The following is a 26108-nucleotide window of genomic DNA, read 5'->3' as shown; positions in this document are numbered from 1 at the left end:
TATATCTATACCAACTTTTCAGTATACAGCCACTTGGAAATATTTAAACAATTATTGAGAGGAACCAATACCCTTTAAAACTTGTGGATAATAACATCGACATATGGCACAAAATAACTTGTCAAAGTCATCCATCTGGTAACAAGAAATACATATACCATGACCACAATGTAACATTATAAGATCTTTATCGCTATTTTCATTTAAACAAATTGGACAAGTAAAGCGGACATATTTGGAATATATGGCTAAAGCTTCTGGAAGATTTTGCTGTTGGAGATAACAGTCTTCCTGGTCTTCATTTTTTATAGTGATGTGATCATAATTCCATAAAATATATACTTCAGCTTCTACCAAGTTTTTATTATCAACATAACAATTATTGATGTTAGATAATTCATGGAATTTACTGTATATTTGTAATGATGATCTTTTTTTATCCTTATTACGTTTTTTTCTTTTTCGTTTTCGTTTAAGATAATGTCGATTTCTTTTGGGATCTTGTAAATAAAGTAAATAAATATTTTCTCCTTTAGTTATCATTTTTAATAATTTTATACGTCCTGTGAGTGCGAGATGATGGAGAAGTTTTAGTGGATTTTTTAAATGGTGTGTCTGTAAATGATATGTCATTAGTGTATATATGTTACTTTTTAAATACTCAAGAGGTCGGCGACACATTTTTGTTTTTTGGGGAATAGTTAAAGAAGTAGTTGATTCTTCCACAGAAAAAACATATGCTGTTTCAGGAAATTCTGATAATGTACAACATATATTATTCTTTTGGGGGGAAGTAGGATGGTAGATGAGTTGGCCTTGTTCTACGAAAAAATGATAATTTTGAGGCATAATATGAACAAAAACATTTTCACGTTCATTTTAGTATTTTATATATATATATAAATATATTATATATATATATATATATATATATATATATATATATATATATATATATATATATATATATATATATATATATATATATATATATATATATATATATATATATATATATATATATATATATATATATATAACTGAAAACTCACACCCCAGAAGTGACTCGAACCCATACTCCCAGAAGCAACGCAACTGGTATGTACAAGACGCCTTAATCCACTTGACCATCACGACCGGACATAATGAGGTGATAGCCGAGGCTATATGAACCACCCCACCGCCGGCACTCGGATAGTTATCTTGGGCATAGCATTTTACCAAATCACCTCATTCTTTGGGGCACACGTGAGGAACACAAATGCGAACAAATGTTGTTCGCATTTGTGTTCCTCACGTGTGCCCCAAAGAATGAGGTGATTTGGTAAAATGCTATGCCCAAGATAACTATCCGAGTGCCGGCGGTGGGGTGGTTCATATAGCCTCGGCTATCACCTCATTATGTCCGGTCGTGATGGTCAAGTGGATTAAGGCGTCTTGTACATACCAGTTGCGTTGCTTCTGGGAGTATGGGTTCGAGTCACTTCTGGGGTGTGAGTTTTCAGTTGCATATGTTCTGGGGACCATTCAGGCTTGTTCGCATATATATATATATATATATATATATATATATATACATATATATATTATATATATATTATATATATATTATATATATATATATATATATATATATATATATATATATATATATATCTATATATATTATATATATATATTATATATATATATTATATATATATTATATATGTATATATATATATATATAGGGGGGTACCACCACTGGTGCAATTATAGGGACCCACAGCCTCAGAGAAGGGAACACAGAGCACTCAGGGAAAAACTTGACATTTAACTCTGAATACGAAAGAGTGTTCACTTCTCCTACCACCCCCTTTTTTTTATTTATTATGATGTACACTTTATTATGCAAGGTTATACAGTTACATATCTGATTTTATACAAAAAATAAACATTAAGAGGACTCAAGAAAAAGTTCGCTTCCTAGAGGCTGTAGATTTCCTCGAACTCCTCCGACGCCGGGCAGGAACCGAGGATGCAGCGGGCATTTCCCCTCTGGATCGCGACACTGAGGCGCTGAAAGAGAAAACTTGCTGCTCTAGGGTCTCTTGTGGTGTCAATGAGCTTGGAACCAAGATCCTTAAGAAACCTTCTTGCACTCTCACCCCATGGGCCTAGGGTCTCAGACCCTATTGGAACGAAATTGTACCTTTGATCTAATTGCCTGTACTTGACTGACTTTTGTTTTTCTCTGTGTGTCGCTGCGGCTCCCGCCGTGCCGGCAGAGAGGGTGATGTATGTCGTTGCCAGGGTGGATACGCAAGTATAGTCCCATGCTAACTGCCTGCCACCCTTCCACGGACGCAGTGTGATTCCGTCTGGTCGGCCGGCAAAGCTAACAGAGTCACGGTTTAGTAGGTTGCGGGGCTCTCTCTCCGCTGGACACTGAGCAGAGGCAAGGCTTCTTTTAATGATGTCGTTGACTTCGTCGTGTCTAGTGTGCCAACCACCCGATTTTCCACAGTGCAGGCCATGCAATCCATATTCGTCAGCATCTGCCTTGCCGCAAATACACCTGTGAACAGTGTGGATAGGGGCAGCAAGGCGGAGAGCGACTGCAATACGGAGCTCCTGCGGATCAAGACGTGTGCCTGTCGCAGACATAGGGACTGCCAGAAGGAAGTCCCCTGCATGGGGAGCCTGCACAGCTGTGAGGCGTGCACGATCACTGGGGGTTGTTGCTGCCTCCAGCAAAGCTGTGGCTTCTTTGTCTACAATGGGGCTGTCCCAACTGGATTGTTTCTTGGCTTTCGGCATGGCTGGTCTGAGTGCTGGGTCTGTCATGGCACCCCATTTCGTGTCGCATTCCGTGTAGTGGGGGTCCTGTATCCCCGCTACATCACTCAGGGTGTCAGGTAGAATTTCCTTAACCAGGTCATCTGATGCTGAGGAGGAAGACAGGAAGGCTGGGACAGCAATTTGGGTGGCGGTGCGGACACCCAAGCCACCGAGCCTGACAGGAAGAGTGGCTTGTTTCCACTGGCATTCGTTGAGGGAGAGGTTAACAACTTTTTCCAGCATGGTCTTCAGTAGGAGGTCATACTCGTCAAGCTTTGGGTTGTTGTAAGATGGGGCGCACCTCAGAAAGTAGGTTAGCCTCGGAAGGGATAGGCATTTGGTGAGGAGATAAAAAGCATCGTGGGCATCGATGTCACCTATTCTGTCTTCCATCCTCCTAAGGTCTGCGATTTTCTTGTCGAGGATCTCCTCAATGGCGTTAGACCCGAGGGGAGCTCCAAGGAGGGTGCTGTTCTCGGCCCTAATGACATGGGCTCCAGGCAAGGCAGACCTTATTCTAGCTACGATGTCTGGGTTGGAGGAGACTACTTCACACTTGGAAGGGTTCAGGACGAGACCCAGGCTTACTTCTTGCTCCCTTATTTTCCTGATATCTGACAAGAGGTGGTCTACAGTGCCAGCTATAGTGCCATCATCCAAAAACCAGATGTTGAACTCGCTGGACAAGCTTTCGGTGATTTCTTTTAAGACTAAGCAGAAAAGAAGGGGAGCAAGAGGATCACCTTGCTGAACACCTTCACATGATCTGATTTCATGTTCACCAAAGAGCAGTTTTGACTCGCCACTGTAGCACGATAGTATGAACGGGTAGAGGGGCCGGAAATGGCGATGTACGACACAAAGTACTGCATCTCTTCTTACCATGTTGAAGGCATTCTTAAAGTCTAGTTTGAGCAGGGCCTTTTCATCAGAAATGTTTGTGATGTATGCTCGTGCTGCATGGGCAGCCGCTTCACAGCCTTGGGGGATTCCAAATCCTAGCTGGATTGGTTTCAGCAATTCAGCCGCTTGCTGGCTGACAACCCTCGTAGCAGCCTTGGCAATCAGGCGTCGGAGAGTGTTGCCAACAGCGATTGGCCTGATTCCTTCGTCCTTCTTTTTGAGAGCACAGAGGGAGGCACCAAAAAAGAGAGGCCTGATGACCTCAGGTATCTCACCAGCCAGGCACATGTTGACGAACCTTGTGAGTTCCATAAGAAGATCTTGTGCAGCATCACCAACCGCAGGATTTAACATTTGCTTGATATGTTGAGGTTTTAACCCTGTAAAGCCGCCTGCTGACCCAGGTGGAAAAGAAAGGGCTGCTTTGTAGACCTCAGATTCACCAACGGTTAATGGGTCTGAAATGGTGTCGGCTGATGGCGGAACGATGTTGTCGCCTTGAGGGGCTCTGGGTGGGTGCTTGCTTTGCAGGGCCCGTGCTGTGGCTGAGTTTCGAGGAGCAATTTTCTCGTCACTGGTGAGGACTCTAATAGCACTTGCGGTATTTCCCTCTTCAATTTTCTTGGTGATTTGTGCTCTGATTTTGTACGTTTCCGGTATGTTGTTGTTACCATTTCTGCGGTGGGTGTGTTTTGCTCGGGGAGGCAGGCGAACTAGGTTGTCCCCCCTTGGGTATTCATTTATCGCCCTCAGGACCGAGGAAGCAAGTGATTTGTCCCTCCTTGGAGGGACGTTGAGGCATACATTGCCAAACAGAAGGACATTATGCCACGCTTGAATGTTTTCCGGTGCGTCATTGACCCTTTTCAGAAGATTACAAAGTTTGGCTGCTGCATTTGGGCGGGCTGCTTTTGGGAAAATGCCCACTTGGGGACTGTAAGCTCCAAAAAACCCAGTATATAGGCAAGACAACAACATCTCTTTCTAGGCGTTTAACGATGCATAAACAACAGGGCTCCATTAAGGAACACATAATCTCTTCCCATAACCAAACCATCGCCAGAGAAATCCTAGTAAACAACACAGAAATCATCGATAGATACAGCGATAGCAGGCGGCTTGACGTTTGCGAGGCACTACACATCAAGAAGTCAACACCAGCAATCAACAGCCAATTATTGCACAACTATATTCTACCCACCTCAAGACTCCGCTCCAATATAGAAGCATCAAGAAATATGGACCAATAGGCTTTCTACAAACACTTCTATTCAATACCCATTGTTTCTGTTCTGTCTTGTGTTGATACTTTTAATACCCTATTAATATCCTCTAGTGTTCTGTCTTGTGTTAATGCCACATCATCCTTCCCACCTCACTCAAATGTAATGCCACATCACCCTTCCCACCTCACTCAAATGTAGATATAAAATCAGGGAAACGCAAGTTCTAATCAGTTGTGTATTTGTGAAGTCTTTGAAAATGTAATAAGTTTTACGAAACGCGCCCGTGTCGCGTCAGACTAGAAATAAAAATGAATTTTGGAGAAGTGATTTTTTATTTACCTCCAACAGTGAAGCGTAATGTACGAAAGATTGAGAAAATTCGTGTTAGAATTATTAATCTTACTTTTTCGGTCATATTTAATAATATATGTCTACAGGAAAGACTGCTACCAAAATATACTAATATATATATATATATATATATATATGACAATGTCAGACCACGGAGGAAAAATGAAACAGGAAATTTCCTTAAGTACTTTCGTATATTAAATACATCTTCAGAAGGTCCTTCAGATGGTCCATCTTCAGGATGGACCTTCTGAAGATGTATTTAAAATACGAAAGTACTTAAGGAAATTTCCTGTTTCATTTTTCCTCCGTGGTCTGACATTGTCACATTCGTAATCACGTGTTTATTTTCGTGATATACACATATATATATATATATATATATATATATATATATATATATATATATATATATATATATATATATATATATATATTATATATATTATATATATATATATATATATATATATATATATATATATATATATATTATATATATATATATATATATATATATATATATATATATATATATATATATATATATTTATATATATATATATATATATATATATATATATATATATATATATATATATATATATACACATAAGTATAACATTTAGTATTTTTATTATGTTTATATACAGCCATAGAGTATGGTATGAGTGGCAAAGATTCTTTTTCTATTGTCTTTCTTTTATTGTTTAGTATCAGATTTTTACTTACTTCAATCTGATTTGGTGAAAAATATATAAATAAATAAAACCAAATAATAATACTAAGAATAGTAAGAATAACGAAAAATAAAATATCATAATACATACACATTTTTTGTATAATTAAATATTTAGTCTAGTGACTATTCTTCGCGATGGTAAATCTGGAGAGGTAAGACTTTTTAAAAATAATTGATAAAATATATTATCATTATCATTAGCATTACATGATGATATATCTGATAATACCATTTGAGCTTCTCGTGGAGTTAACTGTAATCCCTCTTTATTTTCTCCATTCTCTCTCTCATGTGTTGGGCAATTGTTTTTATTCGTAGCACATCTCACACTCTATATCCCATTGCACTGAACTAGGTGGACTAATAATACGGACGTGTTCCAATGAAGTTTGAATCATAGTTGTAGATAAATGTTCAATACCCTCCTTTATTTTCAATTCATTATCTTGGAAAATTTTTTCAAATATTTTATTTACATTTTCATCATGTTTTGTAATTTTTAAAAACTTCTTTGGATTCCCTAATATCGACTGTGAGGTGGTGAGAATAGATGACCCAAAGGCTGGAGGAGGTGGTAACACTTTCATATTTCAAATATAAAAATAATAAGATCAAATAAGACAATGATCAGTTTATCAAAGTGTGATATTTTAAAATTACACGAGGCACAGAAACATCAAAATGTCAATATCCATTTGTTACATTTATACAATCCCCAAAATATTGGAAATGAAAAAATAGGGATTTGGAAGAATTTCCGTTAGTTTATGATTCAAAGTTATATAAGTTTATCACATATGTAAAAGAATACAAATCTAAATTAGGAAGTAATGTTGCTATTATTGAAAAATTTGATAAACATTTTTTATCATGCTCGCCTCAGTATGTATTAGGACATTACCTCATGGGTGATACAGGTGTTAACAGATATTATCAAGAATTTCAAAAAAAAATTTGGTGATATTAGCCACATATCGGGAAGTTTTGCCCTAGGTAATATGTTAACTCCAAATTTGGATTATACAATGTGGATTAGGTCTGAAGATTTACAGCTCAATCGTATATTTGTTGGTCAAGTATTTCTGACAGTTTCACAAATGCGTCAACTAATAAGTCAGTCTCCACACAGAAAACATCAAATACTAGGTTTCAGTGATGTTACTTCACCTTCGAATTTTGAAAAATTGGTTAACGAAGAAAATGCTGCTCAGTTCTTTGATTTTATTCCATTTCTTCGTAACCATTCAAAAACAGTTCTTGAAAAAGATATGGTATATATTACTGAAAAAATTGTATATTGTAAAATTTAAAGTAATGTAATTTCAAATAAAAAATGAATAAACAGGACGAAACTAAAATTATTAATACCTTGGATCAATTATTATTGCTTCCTATAGGTAAATTATATGGACAAATTCAAGATATAAATGATACAGCTATTATAAAGAAGATTTTAGATGATTTTAATTATATTATTATTAAGGAGATGAAAATATTCAAAAAATCATTGATCCAAATCTCTTAGCATTTTTTAATAAAACTAATATTCAAAATTTCAAAGCAAATATAGAAGCACTTTTTTGTGGTGACCTTTATTTTTTAAGAAAATTAACATTTATATTTGGAACAAAAGTACGAGAAATGTTCCGGATACATATTCATGCAGTCTCTGTGGTGTAGTGGTAAGACACTCGCCTGGCGTTCCGCGAGCGCTATGTCATGGGTTCGTATCCTGGCTGGGGAGGATTTACTGGGCGCAATTCCTTAACTGTAGCCTCTGTTTAACACAACAGTAAAATGTGTACTTGGATGAAAAAACGATTCTTCGCGGCAGGGGATCGTATTCCAGGGACCATAGGATTAAGGACTTGCCCGAAATGCTACGCGTACTAGTGGCTGTACAAGAATGTAACAACTCTTGAATATATCTCAAAAAAAAAAAAAAAATATTCAGACTAAATATCCATATTATATTTATTGTAATTATTTACAAGATGTAAATATGTTGCTTACGTGTCTTAATGATTGTGAAATATATGATGAAAAATCTATATGTACAATATTTAACGATGAAAAAATATATATAATAATATCCAGGCAATTCTAATTTGGACAAGATTTAAAGAGTGGTTTAAAATTTATCCATACTGTTCAATTCTAAAACAAATTTCCAAATTAGAAACAAGTGAGAGTTTTATAGAATTTATGCGTTTACATAATAAAATTAATACTGGATGTTTTCGTTATAGTCTTGTAAATTTTGGAGATCGAATTTTTCTCATAAGAGACAAATATAAACGAAGATTTTGTAATGAATGTTTAGTAAACAATGAAAAAAAACTATTATAGAAGATGCTTCCCATCCTTGAGCTACCATTTCAGATGAGCAGTTATATTGGAACTGTAGTAATTCAATGGATATTGAAAGTTTATTGGAAACTTCATCTTTTGAGAAAGCAGTTTTTAATAAAGGATGTAAAGCTCTATGTAATCCACATAATTATAATTTAGCTAAAACCTACTTATATCCTAATTCAAAAATACATCCCATTGACCCAAATATTAATAAAATTTATATTTATATTTGTGAAACTGGGTCGATTTTGAGGTTAATATCATTGGAACTTCAAGAACATTCTCTTAGACATTACACCGTTATACATCCCACAAATATATTTAATTACCATAATACTATTATACTTTTGTTATTTATCATAATAATAATATTAATTGTTTACTTTTATTTATACATATATAAAAATATGTAATGACTATAGTTAGTATAGAAACTATTACCCCCAGCAACACCCCTAACCCTAATCCCAGCAACACCCCTAACCCTAACCTCAGCAACAACCTTAACCCTAACCTCAGCAACAACCCTAAACCTAATCCCAGCAACAACCCTAACCCTAACCTCAGCAACAACCCTAACCCTAATCCCAGCAACAACCCTAACCCTAACCACAGCAACAACCCTAACCATATGCAGGCGATGAGTCACAATAACGTGGCTGAAGTATGTTGACCAGACCACACACTAGAATTTGAAGGGACGACGACATTTCGGTCCGTCCTGGACCATTCTCAAGTCGATTGTGATGAGGAGGTAGGGACAGGCAATAAATAGGCAAGAGAGAGCTGAGGAGGAAAGTCAGGTGTAGGGGATAGTAGTAATGAGAACTGCAGCAGGCCTATTGGCCCATACGAGGCAGCTCCTATTATAACTGGCCGTACACTGAATGACAGACTTAAAGAACACAAGAGAAGTGTTAAGTCTGCAGACACTAACAATGCTCTCTTCTGCCATGTGAGGGATTCTAATCATCCCATTGATTGGTCTTCCTCCAAAATAATCTTTCCTGCCTCTACTCTACACAGACGCCGTCTTGTAGAATCGGTTCTTATAAACAATGTACCCAACATGAACTTGAGTCCTGGCTTTGTTGCTGTGGACTCTTCCCTTTCACAGTATATACTCAAATGCTCTAATCTTTCTAACAAACGAGACTTAACATATGCTTTTCCCCCTTCCATTTCTTTCTTTCTCTTTCCTTTTCTTTCTCTCTCCTCCCTTTTTCTGTTCATTGTCTTCTCCTACGCTCCCTTGCTATCCTCTTCTTTTTCCTATTACTATCTCCTTCGGTGGTTATAATAGGAGCTGCCTCGTATGGGCCAATAGGCCTGCTGCAGTTCTCATTACTACTATCCCCTACACCTGACTTTCCTCCTCAGCTCTCTCTTGCCTATTTATTGCCTGTCCCTACCTCCTCATCACAATCGACTTGAGAATGGTCCAGGACGGACCGAAACGTCGTCGTCCCTTCAAATTCTAGTGTGTGGTCTGGTCAACCCTAACCCTAATCCCAGCAACAACCCTAACCTCAGCAACAACCCTAACCCCAGCAACACCCCTAACCCCAGCAACACCCCTAACCCCAGCAACAACCCTAACCCTAATTCTAGCAACAACCCTAACCCTAATTCCAGCAACAACCCTAATAATTCAAGTGACAACCCTAATAATTCCAGCAACAACCCTAATCCCAGCAACACCAACCCGATCTCAAGTCCTGCCTCCAACTCCACCAACCTTAACCAACCTAATAATCAAAATTCAAATAACATTATAAATAATCGCCAAACAAAAGTTATATTAAAACTAATTACAATTACACTTATGACATCTGTTTTTGGTACAGTTTTATATATTCTTGGAGACAATATGGTAAATAGAAAAATTTATGAATGCATAACCCCTTATTTGTTATCTCATATACAAAATAATTTGAATAATTATTCGATAATTTCTAATTAAAAACATACAAATATAATAATGTTTTGCCCACCTACTCTAGGACAAAAAATCTTTTCAGTGGTATGTTTTTTTTTTTTGAAGTGTATTGCTAAGGGAAGTCATGTCGTTGTAGTTCCCCTATACATTTCAAATACGAGACTAATGAGTCAGTACCTGATGTGAATTCAATTTTAATATTTAAAATAATTTTAAACACTTATAATTTCTAATCCAAAAAAAAAAAACATGTGTCACACTTCTCAAATTTAGATAGGCTATGATATAAAAACAGCATTTATTACACATTTTTACACATCCAAAGTATAATAATAGCATTAAACTTCTAGTGTTCAACCTTTAAAAACTAATCCTTAATAATATAGTCTATTAGAACAGTTTGATCAATTTGTTGGTTTTCTGATATAGAAGTGAATTTTTGATAATGTAATTCCACTATTCACCTTTTCAAAATTTTCCTCTAGACAGTGGGAAAAAAGAGCATTACACTCACAACAAAACATCTTTGGCATTGGCAATAACAATCTTTGCCATAACCCATTCTATAACACTTTCAATTTTTCTGTAGCATACTTCTATTCTTCCCAAACCGAGGTGAACGGGCGTTATGATCTGTGACTCCAAACGGAAGTTATCATATAACATTTCTACTGCTCGTATTTTCATAACTCTTTTAACAAAATTATTGCAGTATGTTTTTGGATTTGTAGCCGCATACTGCTTTTCAATCTCCGCTAAGCTCCTTATGCGTGCAATAAAGTCGAGGATATCTTCATAATCCACTACACAATGCCCAACGGCAATAGTCACAATTACATCATTAACAGAGGCTTGATAAAACGAGTCATCCAGCACCTGTGGCCGGTATATCCCGTCCTCACTTGATGGCGCTGTCCATTTCTAGGGGGCTTCGGGATCATCCTCACTTGATGGCGCTCTCCATTTGGAGGGGGTTTCGGGAGAATCCTCACAGATGGCGTTGTCATCACTGATCTGTGCCATTCCTGACTGAAGAAGGAGTGATCTACAATTACACTGTTTATTATTATTATTATTATATTTTATTTTTTTTATCTCACAATGCTACCCACCATCCGTCTGTCCTCGTTTAGTTCCATAGTGAGAATGAGCTTAGAGTTTTTTTTATCCCACTTAAGTACACATTCGAGAGTTGAGAGTTGCGCCAGCATGTTTCTCTACACTTTGGTGGCCAATTTAAATCTGGCTCCAAAAAAAAAAAAAAAAGCAGCTCCCAACCACCTCGGTGAGATCACTCTAATTTATCATTGTGGGTCGGTTGTTTAATCTAGGAAAGTCTCTTAAGAAAGCAACTGGTGAAAGCGGCAAGTACCACTAATTTCCCATTCCTCAGACATCAGTTGTTCTTTGGGAGACTATTTCCATTATCAACTTATAATTATTTAAATACATAATACTTTAAATCTTCCACAGCTCTCTTCCAGAATCCAATCATTAGATGTTCTAGACCTTCATTAAGTATGAATTGTTTAAGGTATAAATGGGGAATTTGGATGGTGGTATCCATCTTTTCATGCAATGTGGCTACATTCCAACATTTTGTTTCAGTATCCGAAACCAAAGAATTTACAATTTTCCGAGTGCATTGGGCTACTAAACTACAATTTTTCCTCATCTGAGATGATAATAAACCTTCATCTTTCAAGATAAAACTACGAATTTTATCCTTTTCCCAGTTTGAATAATATTTATAAAGAGTTTGGGATTACGGGTTACACAAATTATACATTCTCTCTTATAATAGAGTGATTGATGACAATCATTTCGATAAAAAATGATCCATATTCTTTCACCCCCAAGCGAGCAATTAGTGCATTATATTTTTTAGTGTTTTCCACATGATAAACTCTGTCAATGCTTTTGAAGTCATTACAAAATTTTAAGTCAATGATGTATATGATTCCTTTGATTCCACCAAAGTGGAATCGATATTCCATCGATTCGCATCATCTCTTTTAAAGTTTCTTTTTCCTCTTCTGAAGCTTGAACCATCTTTAGAAATGTAAGAGGGTCCTTGGCAAAGGATTTATATCCATTTTTATTGCTTCTTATATTAAATTTTCGTCATAAACACATAATATTGTATATCTTTCATCTATGTTTGAAATAAGTTCGATGAAGAATCCTTCGTTTTCTATTTGACATCGTAGTATAAATTGAAATTGTGATGCTAGTGGTTTCCCTTCCTCGTTAGATCCCATCCATATTTTCAAGGAATAAAGAGTTTGTATGTCTGTTCCAAACAAAAAATTTGATGGTAATTTTAAATCTCGTTCTAAAGTAATATTTAGTCCACAATTATAAAAGTATTGAATATAGTTAGACAATTGTAAACTTGATGTAATTGAAGGTACAAAAGATTTGAAATTCTCACATTCCGTAGTAAACATCATCTTGTCGAAAGGATTCATTATGCAAAAAAAAAAAATTGATCTCTAATAAAATGACAATTTACCCCTAAATGGCCTCTCTGGCAAAATAATGTTGAAAATTATCTCAAATTTTTTTGGTTAAAGCTGTGTATGTGGATATTGGTATCCCAGATGGTTTTTCTCCTCCTCTATTACTTTTGATTCTTTCCCGCAACATCCTGGATTGCTATGGGAGGGGAATCCACAAGAAACTTAATGACTCTTCCTTAGTTGGTTAGTATCCTCACAGCTCTCTTACATCTCGGCCTGTCACAGTCTGTTAAATAAAAATCCGTTATAGTAGAAGAAATAAGGACACTGACTGACCTAGTTGCGTGAGAACCATGAGCAAACAATAGTCACTCTCCCTTTTTCAATAAAATAACAGATATGACAGCCACACCATCAGGAGATCCACCCCCCCCCCCCCTCACAAATGAAATGAGAACACTGACCTGCTCGCGTGAATGGAGAGCAACTATGAAGCAAGAGAGGGCGGCTCTGTCTTATATTGACAGGAAACAGGAAACTCTCTTAAAAAAGAAAAAAAAAAGTCACTTCTCGCTCGTTGAGTCCTCCTTATTTCAATCAACATTTTTCATACAGTTTTGAGACTAATTTTTAAATGTTGTAAATTTATTCAAATGATTTTCAAATCTTGGATATTTGTATCCAAGAGGAGGTAATCCACTAGTTGGCAAACGAACACTGACCTAGTCACGTGAATGGAGAGCAATTGTTGCTTTTTGAAACATGTGGAAGTCACAGTATACCACCACCTCACCCCCCACTCATGCATGCAAGGCCCGTCCTGGACTATTGGTGGAGACTGGAGGCGGCTTTCTAAAACTAGTCACCATTTTTTTTTTTTTTCATTTCCTTTAAATCTTCCACAGCTCTCTTCCAGAATCCAATCATTAGATTTTCTGAACCTTCATTAAGTATGAATTGTTTAAGTAAATGGGGAAGAATTGGAATGGTGGTATCCATATTTTCATGCAATGTGGCTACATTCCAATATTCGGTTTCAGTATTCCCAAAAAAAGAATTTACAATTTTTCGAGTGCATTGGGCTACTAAACTACAACTTTTCCTCATCTGAGATGATAATAAACCTTCATCTCGGTTACAAAAATTATACTTTCATTCTTCTAGTAACGGTTAATTAGCTCATTGTATGTTTCTGTTTTTTCCACATGATAAACTCTGTCAATGCTTTTGAAGTTAATAAAGCATATATTGTCACAGTCTTCATCACTGTCCCTAAAAATACGAAAAGAGTAGTTTTCATATTTTACCATAATAAAGTAGTTCAGTAATAATTTCATAATAAAATTTTTTCATGTCTGGTTCCATATATGTTATAGTCGGACAATTTTTTGTTTCACATGAAGAGTTGTATATAGTTTTCATTTTGAAGTTTACAACCGATGGGTGAAATGTTTGGAAAAAGAGGATGATCATCCCTGGTATCAATTGTCCAGTGGAATTCCAATGAATGGGTTCAAACATCAAATAACTAAAATATTTATCTCACCCAAAATAGCTTTGTGCTTCTCTTAACAAAATTTCTTCTTCATAATAACTTTTGTAGTATGTCGACGAAGGTGGAATCGATATTCCGTCGATTTGCACTAAAGCTTCTTTTTCCTCTTCTGAAGCTTGAACCATCTTTAGAAATAGGATAGGGTCTTTGATAAAGGATTTATATCCACTTTTATTGCTTGTTATATCCAATTTTCCATCAAAATTATAGTCACATAATATTGTATATCTTTCATCTATGTTTGAAATAAATTCGACGAATATATCTTCATCTCTTTTGCATCGTGCTATCAATTGTAATTGTGATACTAGTGGTTTCTTTTCTTTGTTTGATCCCATCCATATTTTCAGGGAATAAAGAGTTTGTATGTCCGTTGTAAACCTATGTAGGTCTGTTGTAAACACAATCTCTGATGGCTTTCTTAAATCTGGTTCTAAAATAATATACAAAAGATTTGAAATGTACCACCTCTTTGGTCTGCTTGAGCTGCCAACACATCTCCTAAAAATGCATTAAAAATCACTAACCTGGTCACGTGGATAGAGAGCAACTGAGCAAGTATGACGCTGCTCTTGTCTTATATACAGCCTGACAAAATAATCCTCTTTAAAAATAAATGTTCTATGTTTAGTTCCATATACCTTTTAGTTTCATCAATACCTCCCACTCATTTGACAAGGGAGAACTCTGTGGTCTCCATTTTCTCATGATCACAAGATTTTCCACGCTTTATCCAAATGGGATAAACAGGCAGGAACAACTGTGACTCTTGTACAACAGTAGTATAATTAACATATATTTATATCAAATGCCTTAAATATTTGTGGTGAAAATAAATTTTGGTTCCCTTCTTTTAGTAACTGATGTGATAAAATCTTTTCATTATCCCATTCTATTACAATATGTGGAATTTGATAGATGAGTTTGATAAAAGATAGCATCAAGAAAGGTAGTGAATGCCCCAAAACAGAAGTTAACATGGATGATATACATGTTTCTAAGGATGGGAGTTTTCCTTTTCCTTTTTCTATATTAATTCTGAATAATAAAGTAGAAGCTACACTCACTAATTGTTGAAATTTAACCTGGTCAATAGGAACATAAGATTTGTGTAAGTACCAAATTATAATATATTGTAAATGAGGCAAAACAATTTTATACTGTTGTTGTTAGTGTTTATGGGCATTATTAAAATTTACAGTTTCACAATCAATGTTAAATGAATTTATTGGAATGACATAGGCTATAGTTTTATATTTCTTTTTATTTTGTGTTATATACAAGTTAGTAGATGAGTTAAGAGTTTATTGGAATAAACATAAATCGTCATTTTTTAATACAGTCATCACAAAAGTGATGAGATTCGATTGACTCATCTGCAAGTCTTCGTAATGTTGGTATTTGGAGGAGGTGTAGTGGTTTATTTGACTGGTGACATTTATAGCAACATGCTACATTCTTACTTTTTTCCAGTTGACGCCATTTTTCAACTCTCTGGTATATTGATAAATTCGGATGGACTGTGTTTAAAAGGTGTTCTGGAGAAATGTACTTTAAGAGAGGTTCCATCAAAGTATCAAGATTATCTAATTCCATATTATCGAAATCAAAATTGGCATTCATTTTTTCTCTAAAGGGTTAGGTTTTCAACGATGTCTGAGGTTTTAAGCAATTCTATAATATTTTTTTTGTATCTCTTGACTTTTATAGACATCATTCAAAATCAATGTTGGATTATATGAGTGAATAATTTTTCTTAAAATGTGGCGTACTTTATCTCGTCTTTCACAACCCCACATTAACATCACACACATTGTCACGGCTACAGTGATACCATACATAGTAGGAATGACGCTGTATTTATCTCGTTTGGGCAAACGTGTAAAATATCAGTTAGAAAGATATTGAACATATCTTTTATAATTGAGTTTTGATTTAGATATTTGTTTAGAAAAGACATCGCGGATATTTTCGGAATGAAATACTGGCATCGGTTCTGTGATTATAGAATATATATTTAAAGAAGGAAGAAAAAGACCTCCGTAACCAATTAATTTAATTCGATGAATGTTATCATTGGATACAAATACATTTTGAGGATTAATATCTTAATAAGTACCTGATATATATTTGTCAGTAGTATTATATAAGACTAATTGAACATCAATAAGCTGTCTAAGAACTGTAGTAAGCAATTGTTGACGACAATACTGATCATTTTTCAATAAGTCGACTTTTTCCCTTAGTAGGATCCAATCGCGTGGGTTTAAGTATTCCATTTCGATAAAGTAGCCTATAGATTTAGATTTGAAAGGACATTTATACTCAATATTATACAAAGAATGAGGAACTTTAGTAGGTTGTGATGACTCTAGAAATTTACCTTGTGGACAGTGTATTACATTATAGGCAGTTTCGACCATAAACACACGATACACTTGAACAAAGAATGCCTTTCTGATATTTTCATCAAGACGTGCAATGTTTTCAATCTTCATTAAAAAATCCCTTTTCCGGCGAAAACTCTTTCGAGCCACAAATGTTTGTAGATACTTTTTTCCTCATTTGTGCTTCTTCTTAGAAGATTTAAAAAGTTTGGAAGCCGTGTGTGGGTAAATATTTTGAAACACATGTATTTGATGCAGTAATCTAGGATCAAGAAGTTCAATAGTAGGTACTTGAACAAGATCAACTTTACCATAGGCACCTTTCCCTAAATAACGTTTGTGGGTATTAAATGTAAAACGAATATGATTAGATATTCTATTATTTAGTGTTTCACATTCACCAGGATCAGTCAATTTGTTTTTCCCCTTAATGACTTCCATTTTTTAATTATTGATGATATAATCCCAACTTAAAAACGGATACCAAACCCAACCCTTATAAGTCTCATGAAATTTTGATAGAAGGTATAAAAAAAGAAAAACGTATATATATTAAATATATCATAACTATTATAATACAACAGTTTTTGTTTTTCATATATTATAATACAAACACGGTCATCACAAATACAACTGAAACTATTTGAAGTAATTCACAAACTATTGGACTGAAATGGAGGAATTTATCAAGAAAGGTAATCAAACACATCCTAATCTCTTAAAAATATATTCTTTGGCAACCAAATAGTTCTACTGTGCCATGTGAAATTTCGAACATATTCTTTAAATTACTTGATAAATCATTAAAAAAAAAAGGAGAGCAAAAGATTGTAAAGATATTTGTTAATTAAATAAATAAAAAAAATATGGAATACAATAATTTTTGTAGTATGTTAATTGTCTTTTATGACTAGGACAGGACAGGACAACTAATATTTAATGCATTATTATATACTAGAAGATAATTATGGACTGTAATGATATAACCAATGTTTCTTTCTTCTTTGTAGATAACTTTGAGTTTATTAATGGAGACATTACTGACCCTGTATATAGAAGCCCCAATATAGCGCTTGTACAAATACTCAACTGTGTAGCTGTTAAATCTCATGGACTTTCTCAGATTCTTGCTGAGATATATCCATACTGTGGTTCTTATACACGACGCCGGGCAATAGGCACTCTAAACCGTGCTATGCTTGAAGATAGACCTCAACCAGGAAATATTGAGATTTGTCATCCTAACACTGTAACAAAGGGACCAGTAGTTGTAAATGTTTTTGGGCAGTTTTATATGGGGAAGGAGAAAAATCAAAACCTTTATACTAAAAGACTCATACAGCAGTTACAGTCATGTACTGTTGATGCTGGACCTAAAGGAAGAAATCCTAGACATTTAGAACCTTTCGATCATGAATTTTTATCTGGCCTTTTAAAAGATACATCCCCAAACAGGATTTATTGGTTTAATGAAGGTCTAAATACATTAGCAGTGCAAGTATCTAATGGAAAATACAGTTTGGTAATTTTTCCATCGTTAATTGGGTGTGGATTGGCTGGTGGAAACTGGGAAAGAGACTACTTGCCAGCAATTGTAAATTTTTCTAGACAGGTCTACCCTTTTGGTGTCAGAGTTAAAATTGTAAACAAAATTATGTCAAAGACATCATAACAATGAAAAGAACAGTTAAACCTCCTAATTTATATATATATTTTTTTCATAGGTCCCCCCTTTATGAAAAAAAACAAAACAGGACAGTGTCATTAACATAAATAAGACCTCCTCCACCCTCCCTGGTCAATTGTTGTTGTGTGATGATTTAATCCTGACAACAGAATGACCCAGTCAGTGGGTTTAGATATGTTCCCTAAAACTTTATAAACTGATTGAGGTGAGAGAGACCACAGTTACTAATTGAAGAAATTTTATCTCTACCCTTCTACCACTACTACTACTACTACTTCCATCCTACTCTTATTTACCCTATCACTTTTCAGACATGTTTCTACACACCAAACCAAAAAAGGTGTGTGTTTTTTTTTTTTTTTTTTAGAATAGTTAACTATGGAATAAAGAGTTTTTTTCCCCTTCCTTACAACTCCATTTCTTCCCTTTTTTTTAAATTAATATTAATGTTATCTTTCATATTTCTTCTAGGTTTAATATGGAATTATCCCTGGGGAAATGTCAAAAGAGAAGACATTTAAAAAAAATATATATACAAAATATCAAATTCAAAAAACTCAAGAGGTTGCCAACTTTTTTTGACTTGCAAGATTTCTCCTACAAGGTCAAGAGAACAGCAGAATATCAAAGTGAGAAACATAGAAATTATGACAGAGGCAGAAAAGGCATCGTTAACTATTATATTTAATTGTTCACCAAATATCAGATCAATTGATACTGATATAAATCTGTTTGAAAATGAACATGATTTTAGACAAGACGAATGTTTTGAAACTAAGAATAATTCTACAGTCCTGGTTAAAATACCATTTTTGAAAAAAATATCAAACAAACCTGGTGTCCAACCGACTCTGGGGACCTGATAATAAGGACGTTGTCATTGATATATCAATTAAACACGGTTCCCTTAAAACTATCAAGAAAAATGTCATTCGTCATCAAATTGTATCTTGCCCCATTTGTTTAGATATGAATGGGTCAGGTGACATGGTTTTTATGTTTGATGATTATATGGTTGGATGTGGTCACAGTATTTGTCCTCAATGTATGTTTACGTTATCCGCCAAAATTTTGTTGGGTAAAAAATCTACAGGGAAATTTGATTATAATAATTATGGCTGCCTTAGATATATGAATAATTCTTTTGGGATGTACTCTTTTTTATCAAATATTATCTACAAAGATGAAATATTGTGTCCACTTTGTAAGCAAATAGTAAAAAGTGTGTTTGTGTTGAATATGCATCATCTAAAATGTAGCAATGGGGAATTTTCTCGTAAGTATGCCCAAATCTTATTTTGGGGTAATCAAACTGACAGGCTGTTTTTAGAAGCCGCAACAAGTTTTATATATGGAGTGGAGCAATTGGCAGTCACTGATTTGTATATAGAAAGATATATTATGGAAAACAGTTGAATTTTTGACGAATATGTGACACCAGTTACCCTATACCTTAACTTTAATGAAACACTTTCAGAGATGAAACTGGTTTTTAAGAGTTTACAGCCATATTTATTAAAACTAGCCTCAAAAAATTCTAATGATCCATCAAATAGAAAATACTTATTATTCTTTAACCAACTTTGTCATAGAAAGGGGGGTGAACCAATCCTGAGACCAACATTCATTAAATAAAACAATTAAAAAAAATGTTTTTTTGTAAATAAATGTATATGTATGTGTTATTTGTACCTCTGTTTGGGTTTCAATCAGAGGGCATCAATTTCTCAAGGAAATTATGTAGCTGTAAAAACTCTGGTCCGAAAAGTTAAAAGGTCATCCTTACCACATTTCCATATCATATTTTTATTCATTTTATATATATATATATTTTTTTCTTTTTTTTCTTTTTTTGGGATAATGATGATGATGCTGATGATGAGGAGGAGGAGGGTGTAATTATTTATTTTTATGTTTTCTCATTTCAAACTGTGTTTGATTGAAGCTGTAGCTGGTTAGATACATTATCCAAATCTGTATCTACAGTATTTTTTAGTCCATCTGTGAGCGTGTTTTGACTCAAGGTTGTGCAGTGTGCTCGCAGAGTAAATCAGAATCCTAAAACAAAGAAAAAAAAGTGTCCTTTTTTGTAAGTAAGTGTATGAAACATATGACCATAATGAAGGTGGGATTGTTGGTTACCACCAGCTCCATCCAATATAATGACACTGAGATTTATAATGCCTTTATTTCGCTGTTAACCTCTGTGGAGTGCTGGTACGCCACCACCAGAGATGACCTGGTTATATTTGGCAAGGGTTCTCTTTCTCTCTTTTCGTTGGTTTGGGAAAATTTGATATAATTACAGTTGTAATCACTAATAATTTGAAATTTATAATTTGAAATTGATGTTTTGAAAATATAATGATGTTCAGCTCCCCCCCCCAAAAAAAAATAAAATAAATAAATAAATAAATAAATAGCATACACCTTAACCTTTTAAGGGGGCGTCTGGTTGGCATCTGGGTCCAAAAATGCAAAAATGAAAACTCATTCGATTTCAATCAAACTTTTTTTGACAAGTTCTATATGAAAAGTGTTTCATCTAGTCCAAGTTTCAGCATTGTAGCATAAATAGGAAGGGAGAAAAAATATATTGAAGTAGTTGTGAAAATTATCCAAAAATGGTCAAAATCGATTATCAATCAAAAGTGTCAACTGAAATCATAACTACGACTCTTTGCTATCACAATAGCATATATTAAACAAATATTATAATTAGTTTAATTGGAAAAAAATTTTAAGGAAAAAAAAAAGGATTTGTTTTCTTTTTTTTTTAATATTTTTTTTTTTCATTTTTTTTGGGGCGATTTGCATCAAACTTACACACCTGACTGTGTAAGGATGCCAATTTTGGAGAAAATTGGTTGATGTCAACCCCAGCCACAGATTTTAGAACCTTAGACTTTATTCATTTCTGTTTTTTTTTCAATTGACACAAACGTTTACAAAACTGATTCCTTTTTTATTAAATTTACATGAAACTTACACAGTATATGTGGAGGGCATGTCTCTACATTGGGGGGCTTTCATTTTTCTCTAAGTTCATATATTGATTTTATAATAGCAATAAACATGCCATATTTGCAAAAAAAAATTGGGGAACTTTGAACATTTGTATTAGGAAAACTAAAGATGTTTTGGAAATTCTAAATCCCCAAATCCTTTATTTGGGGATTTAGATCTAATGTGTCAGAAAAGTGTCACAAAATAATTATATCTGAAACGTGTGTTCTGAAGTGTGGACTTGAAAATATGTAAAAAACGTTAAAAAAAAAAAAAACTCCCTTTCTATTTACGCTGCAGTACTGAAACTTGGGACAGTTTAAGCACTTTTCATATACAACTAGAAAATTAATATTGGTTGACATTGAACAATAATAATAACCAGACGGTCCCTTAAGTTAATGTGTGTTTTTTTCAGAAGATGGGTGAGAGGGAAAAAGGCAAGAAGATCTTTATGCAGAGGTGTGCACAGTGTCACACTGTTGAATTAAACGGCAAGCACAAAACTGGACCCAATCTCAATGGCCTCTTTAGCCGCCAAACTGGTCAGGCTTCTGGCTATATTTACACTTATGCCAACAAGGACAAGAGTATCACGTGGGACAAAAAAAATCTGGATATCTACTTGACCAACCCCAAGAAATTTATTCCAGGCACAAAGATGGTGTTCGTTGGTCTTAAGAAGAAGAATGAGCGTTCAGACTTGATTGCTTACCTGGAAACCTCCACCAAGTAGAGCAAGCATTAACTTTTTTGTGGTCTCACCACTTTAAATCAATAAATCATCCTGCTATCAAAATTTACTAAAAAAAAAAAAGTAGGGCAGTTAAAATTACAAAAAGTTGCTCAAAGAGTGGAGGAGACAGCTGGTTGCCCGGAGTAGATGGCAGCAGTGTCAGCTAAATTATATAAATATCAGTAGTCGCAGGCTACTCTCACATTTTACATCCACTGACGGCCAACCAACACACGCTTCGCTGCTCTTCCATCCAAAGAAAACTTGGTACGAGAAGCTCTCTTCAAGATGAACCTCAAGAAGGAGAAGAAGAAGAAGAAAAAGAACAAGAAGATACAAGAAGCATACCAGATGGAATAAGAGGGTCAAGTCATTTACAAACAGCTCTATTCCTACCTCGTAAAATTCGACATACTCAGCCCCTGCCAGTTTGGCTTCCGGTCCCAAAAGAGTACCAATGATGCAATCATTAGTCTCCTTGACATTATCTACTCAGCCCTTGACAAAAATGAGTTTCCGATTGGACTCTTCATTGACCTAAGAAAAGCCTTTGATACTGTTAATCACAACTACCTCTTATTTAAACTCCAGCATTATGGAATCCGAGGCCTTGCCCTTGACTACATCCGATCCTATCTTAGTGACAGACACCAATATGTAACCATCAATGATACAACTTCTTCCACTCTACCAATTACTGTTGGAGTGCCACAGGGCAGCATCTTAGGACCTCTTCTATTTCTTATATATATAAACGATCTGCCTAATGTCTCTAATATTCTCAAACCTATATTGTTTGCTGACGATACTACCCTTATCTACTCAAACCTCAACCCACATACACTAAATAATGTTGTGAATAATGAATTAAAAAAAGTCCACTTATGGATGTCAACGAACAAACTAACATTAAACATCGAAAAGACTTACTACATCTTATTTGGAAGCAAATCATCAAATGCAATTCAGCTACAGATAGACAACATTAACATCAGTAATAAAAATGATGGCAAGTTTCTTGGCCTATTCCTAGACAAGAGACTCAACTTCAGCACCCACATTCAACACATAACTAAGAAAGTCTCTAAGACAGTTGGTATACTCTCCAAAATCAGATATTATGTTCCTAACTCTGCTCTCCTCTCACTATATTATGCACTAATCTACCCCTATCTTAATTATGGTATCTGTGCATGGGGGTCTACCACTGCAAACCACCTTAAGCCCATCATCACACAGCAAAAATCTGCTATCAGAATAATAACTAACTCTGCTTTCAGACAACACTCAGCTCCCTTGTTTAAATCTCTAAACTTGCTAAATATTAACTCCCTCCACACATTCTCTTGTGTCAACTACATTTACAAAACCCTGTTCTTAAATGCAAACCATGCTCTGAAACTCTCCCTGGACAGATGTAATAGGACCCATTATCACCACACCAGAAATAAATATCTCTTTGATATCCCCAGGGTCAAACTTAATCTGTGTAAACGCTCTATGCAAATTAAGGGACCTAGTCTATGGAACTCACTCCCTAGTGAATTGAAAAACTGTAAAACTTTTGCCTTATTTAAAAGCAAAACCAAAAAGTACCTAACTTCATCTATTTAGTTTCCTACACTGAGCTTTAAATTTGCTCTGTACCTAGTGGTACCCAATCTCCTAATTTTTATGTAATATCAAACAACCTTATCATTGTGTTCATTGCTGTCTTCTTTTATGTGCTAGCCATATGCTGTATTGTGACTACCAATTTTTGTCAACTACCATTCAAGCTGTCATTGCAATCAATCTTATATTGTTTCTGCTGTATTGTGCCTACCAATTTGTTGTCAACTACCATTTTAAGCTGTCATTGCAATCAATCATAGCTACCTATGTGCTTTAATATACTGTACCTATAATTTTCTCTCATCTTTTTTTTTTTTCATTCCATGTAATCTGTTATCATTTTTTTGTCTATAAATTTTGCAAGTATTTACCTCCTTAAAATTTTCTTAGATTAAGGACCTGCCCGAAACGCTGCGCGTGCTAGTGGCTTTACAAGACTGTAATTACCATAACTGTATCCTCACATTCCTTATGTACATTCTTGTATATGCATAAATAAATAAATAAATAAATAAATAAATTTTTGATCGACCAATCACTCACCGACCCACTTTCTTTACTAAAATGGCAGTTTATAATACAGTTTGTGTTTACTCAATTAACTTATTATCCCAAAATTTCCTTGTTGACCTAACCAAGTAGGACAACATCATTGTTGCATACACTGTCAAGTAACTCACTATACATATTTTGCCTAATGGGCAGAGTGCACTACGTAATTATTACTTTTGTATTTCTTGTTAATTTATTTTTCCTAATTTGTGACAATAGTTGCTGAAAACTTGGTTCTCCTTGAATCTGTAGTTAATTTTTTTTCTCACTCATTGCACATAAAGGGTTTTTTTGCTTTAATGTACTCACAAATAGTTGATCAGCTAACATTTTTACCTCATTTTTTTTTTCACACGATTCATGCTATTATTGACCGTGTAATTAAGAAATATCATTATATACTAATTTATATTATTATATTAATTTTATTTACCAGTTCCAAAATAAAAATAGAAATATAGTTGCTGCACTCCTACTAACATTTGGAATATTCAGATGCATAAGGCTTTTAAAACCATGGTATCCATATTTCCCTTTAAATCTTTTTCATCTTCGATTACATCAGGTTCCGAAATAGAAAAATATGTAGACAAATATTGTTCATTTAATATAAATATTACTTTAGAACCATGTATAATTAAATTAAGATCATCTAACCACACAATTGTAAATGTTTATGCTATTAAAATATGGATGGGTTCTACTCAAGAAGGATATCCTGCAGCATCCCAATTGCAATTTATACTGCGAGTCTTAGTTTGGGAAGATGAAAGTTATTGTTCTTATATGTTTGTGGAATTCTTCTCTAACATTGACCAAAGAAGCATCATGTTCTGTGAACATAATTTCGAGTACCCAAAGCATTACTTAAAATTGCCTATCACGGAATATAGATCCTTCCATATTTCTGATGATGATACAAGCTTCCAATCAGGAACGAGAAGCTCTGAGAGAGATGATGATAGCAGATGGAATATCGATTCCATCGCCATGTAGCAAAGTTGATCAGGGTGCGGTGAAAAAGCTTATGTCCATAAAACAATATTTGAATCGGCATTATTATTTTAGGTACATGATGTTTAAAAATATACGTTGGGAATTAACCCGAGATTTGAGAGCTTACGAAGCATGGTTTAAAAATGAAAAATGGCTTAACTACGTTTTTCACAGGATGGAACAACATAAACCCTATTGTTTACAATTTCATTACGAGTGTCGTCAAGATATAATTTATAGGGACCCCAACTATGAACTTGTATCTCGTTTTGAGGTACCCGAATATTGTGATAAATGGTCTAAAAATTATATATTTTGGGTTTTCAGTGATGGTGATGAAAAGTGTGATGATATATGTTGTATTAGCCTAGGAAACCTTGACCGAATTTATCATATAAATTCGGCGAAGAGCGAATTAATTGCTCGAATAGTGGTGAAAAATACAGATCATTTTATGTAGAAAAGGTAAAACACGTACTTTTCATAACCCGAAATCCCCATCTCTTTATGGACCTCATTCAAACGGGAGAAAAGGAAGAAATCTGTCATTTTATTATAGAAGACGAAGGTTTATCATCACCACCACCACCATGTAAAAACACCTACAACCCAAATAGTTTGCAGGCAATGTGCGTCAATCAATTTGTGAATTCCTTTTTGGATACTACTAGAATGGGATATTGGACCGTGGCCTGCTTACGTAGAGCAATCAACACCAACCGTAACATTCCTCATTTTTTAAAACGCCAATTAATCAACGAAGTTCAATGGAATCTA

General features: G+C 34.7%; 1 protein-coding gene across 1 annotated transcript; it reads left to right on the top strand.

The window, feature by feature from the left end:
• Positions 1-21854: 21854 nt before the first annotated feature.
• LOC138362842 (cytochrome c-like) lies at positions 21855-22169 on the top strand. Its single transcript, XM_069321413.1, has one exon. It carries the CDS (start codon positions 21855-21857, stop codon positions 22167-22169), a length of 315 nt encoding a protein of 104 aa, XP_069177514.1.
• Positions 22170-26108: the final 3939 nt, after the last annotated feature.

The sequence above is a fragment of the Procambarus clarkii genome, chromosome 9 (assembly GCF_040958095.1).
Source record: "Procambarus clarkii isolate CNS0578487 chromosome 9, FALCON_Pclarkii_2.0, whole genome shotgun sequence".
Taxonomy (NCBI): Eukaryota; Metazoa; Arthropoda; class Malacostraca; order Decapoda; family Cambaridae; genus Procambarus; species Procambarus clarkii.
The sequence above is the reverse complement of the archived record's forward strand: the minus strand, read 5'-3'. Positions and strand labels throughout refer to the sequence as shown.